This window comes from Sinocyclocheilus grahami, unplaced genomic scaffold (genome assembly GCF_001515645.1).
Source record: "Sinocyclocheilus grahami isolate Dianchi unplaced genomic scaffold, SAMN03320097.WGS_v1.1 scaffold3253.1, whole genome shotgun sequence".
Taxonomy (NCBI): domain Eukaryota; kingdom Metazoa; phylum Chordata; class Actinopteri; order Cypriniformes; family Cyprinidae; genus Sinocyclocheilus; species Sinocyclocheilus grahami.
Genome location: NW_015508406.1, coordinates 1 through 2314, shown reverse-complemented (window position 1 = coordinate 2314; position 2314 = coordinate 1). Strand labels below are relative to the sequence as shown.

The 2314-nt window shown below is 34.3% G+C and overlaps 1 protein-coding gene across 1 annotated transcript in view; it reads right to left on the bottom strand.

Annotated features, from left to right (window-relative positions):
• Window positions 1-2308, bottom strand: part of LOC107576137 (bifunctional UDP-N-acetylglucosamine 2-epimerase/N-acetylmannosamine kinase-like) — a 17801-nt gene extending 15493 nt beyond the window's left edge. The window contains exon 1 of the mRNA XM_016262383.1: window positions 2211-2308. Coding sequence (XP_016117869.1) covers window positions 2211-2240 — 30 coding nt within the window. The 5' untranslated portion in view covers window positions 2241-2308. The remainder of the gene's footprint in view (window positions 1-2210) is intronic.
• Between the last annotated feature and the right edge of the window lie 6 nt (window positions 2309-2314).

The following is a 2314-nucleotide window of genomic DNA, read 5'->3' as shown; positions in this document are numbered from 1 at the left end:
TATATATATATATATATATATATATAATTATACCCTCATTAGAGGCTGAGCCCCCCTAAAATGAAAATCCAGTTCACTGAATCTTTACAAAAAATATATATAAAATAAAAATGTTTTGGATACATTAGGCTTTATGGCTCACGTAGTATGACACTGAGAAATACGGAGCTCACAGAAGGAAAAAATATTTGTTTTATTCAGAGGGCCAAAACTGCGCAAAAAATGACATTTATATAGCCAAAATCAGTAAATATTTCACAACAAAAATATATTTTGTGAAGACAAAAAAAAAAGTATTATGCCATCCAGGAAGAATATAATGGTAGAGCCAAAGCAAATGTTGAGGTAATCTGATTTAAGCATTTTGTCTCATAATATGAATGATTCCATACAACAATATTCTATTATATTAATATTAGAAGAGCTATAGCCATTCACACTCAAAAGAAAACTATCCCAAACATGGAGGAATGCCACAAGGGTGTGTCTTGGGGCCAATGCAAATATGTTCAAGTTTGTTGTTTGAGTCGTCTTCTGTCACAAAGCCAAAGATGACTGGAAAATTGGGTCATGTCAAATGTAAATAGTCACAACTAAATGCCCTGACAAACCAGTTGCACCAGAAAGCTGAACCATTAATGAACTGGTACTGTAAAGAATAATAGGGATGTCTTAGAGGTTTCATGCTCTTAGAACATGGGTACATATCCGAATCAATAGATTTTTTAATGTAAATAATTTTCAATGTCTTTTTTCATGTTGGTCAAACCACACTTCCTCTGATTTAACAAGCAAAGTATTTTAAATATTAGATTAAATATTTAAATATTTGAAAATGCAACAGCTTCATTACTGCTTCATCACTGTTCATTACAACTTAATTACTAAATACTACTATTAATATAAAAAGAAATTATGACAAACTCCTTAATATAGCTCTTTTATAAGATTTTAGCCTTTTTATTCTTCATTTGAATCTTAGGTTGGTTACACCAGCTTGACATCATATCCCCAAAAAATACTTCATTCATTTTAATTCAGAAATATTTATAATAGAAGTCTAAATCATATGTAAATCATTACAGTATGTTAAATGCGCTGTACATTCATAACTCAATATCATGTGCCACTGAGAAATGTATAGCCTAGTCGGTACAGCGGTAAGATACATGTCACAGTAATTTTATCAAGGTAGAAAACACAAACTGGTTAAACTGGACCAAATGAACATACCGACAAACGAATGAATGAAACGAAGCAAAAGAATGAATGAACATTTTCAGTGTCTTGTGTGTGCTTCACAACAAATCTATGTTTGTTGCCAAGGTCAGTTCAAAACAACGTAGTGTACCTTTGAAAAGTTTAAGGTTGTAAAAAAAATTTCATATTTTTTAAAATAATCTTTCATCAAAGGCTGCATTTTATGATTTAAAAATTTAAAAACACTGATGTTAGGAAATATTATTACAAATTCATTTAACTGTTTTCTATTTTAATATATTTTATAATGTAATTTACTCCTGTGATGGCAAAACAGAATTTTCAGCAGCCATCAATAATGTTGAAAACCGTTTTTGTGGAAGCTGTTTTTTTTACCCAGAAAATCTTACAGACCACAAACTTTCAATAAAAACGTGCAGTAATCTTAACCTGACATATATGAGTATAGGTTCTTCATGCAGAAGAACCCTGAATTATAATGACTTACTCAAAGATTTTACTCTCATGGTATGACATGAACAAGGTCTCAGACAGTACAGTGTCTGTGCTCTATAGCCAATAGATGTCTACACAACATCTTCAGGGCCAACTCCCACGCGTCCTCCAAAAATGAGGTTACAATGGCATATGGCATAGTTTAAGGCAGTGCCAGGCCTTTTGGGAAATCTTCATTACTCTCACACTTGTCCTACTATGTACTAGAGGGATTCGAGGGCACTGTCCATCTGTCCCACCAGCCTCTGTGTTTGTCATCTACTCCACATAAAAATAAAACCCAGAAGTCACATCACTAATACCATTCTGACTAAGTGTCCACATCAAGATACTGAGAAACCCACCATGTTTCCAGCTCACACACTCATCATCCCTGCTAAGAGGTATCACAAGACTATAGCTGCACCCTAAACATTACAAACGGGGGAGGGAGAGGGATGGAAGCAGGCAGAAGCAACGAGGAAAAGCAAATGACAAAATGGCATCTGACTCACGTGTGGGTTTCTAGCATGTCCTGGCATCATGGTGTGTGCAGTGTTTTCTTTTCCGCTGCTTTCTAATCAAATGGAGCCCCTTTCTAGCTGCTTTCCCTCTATTC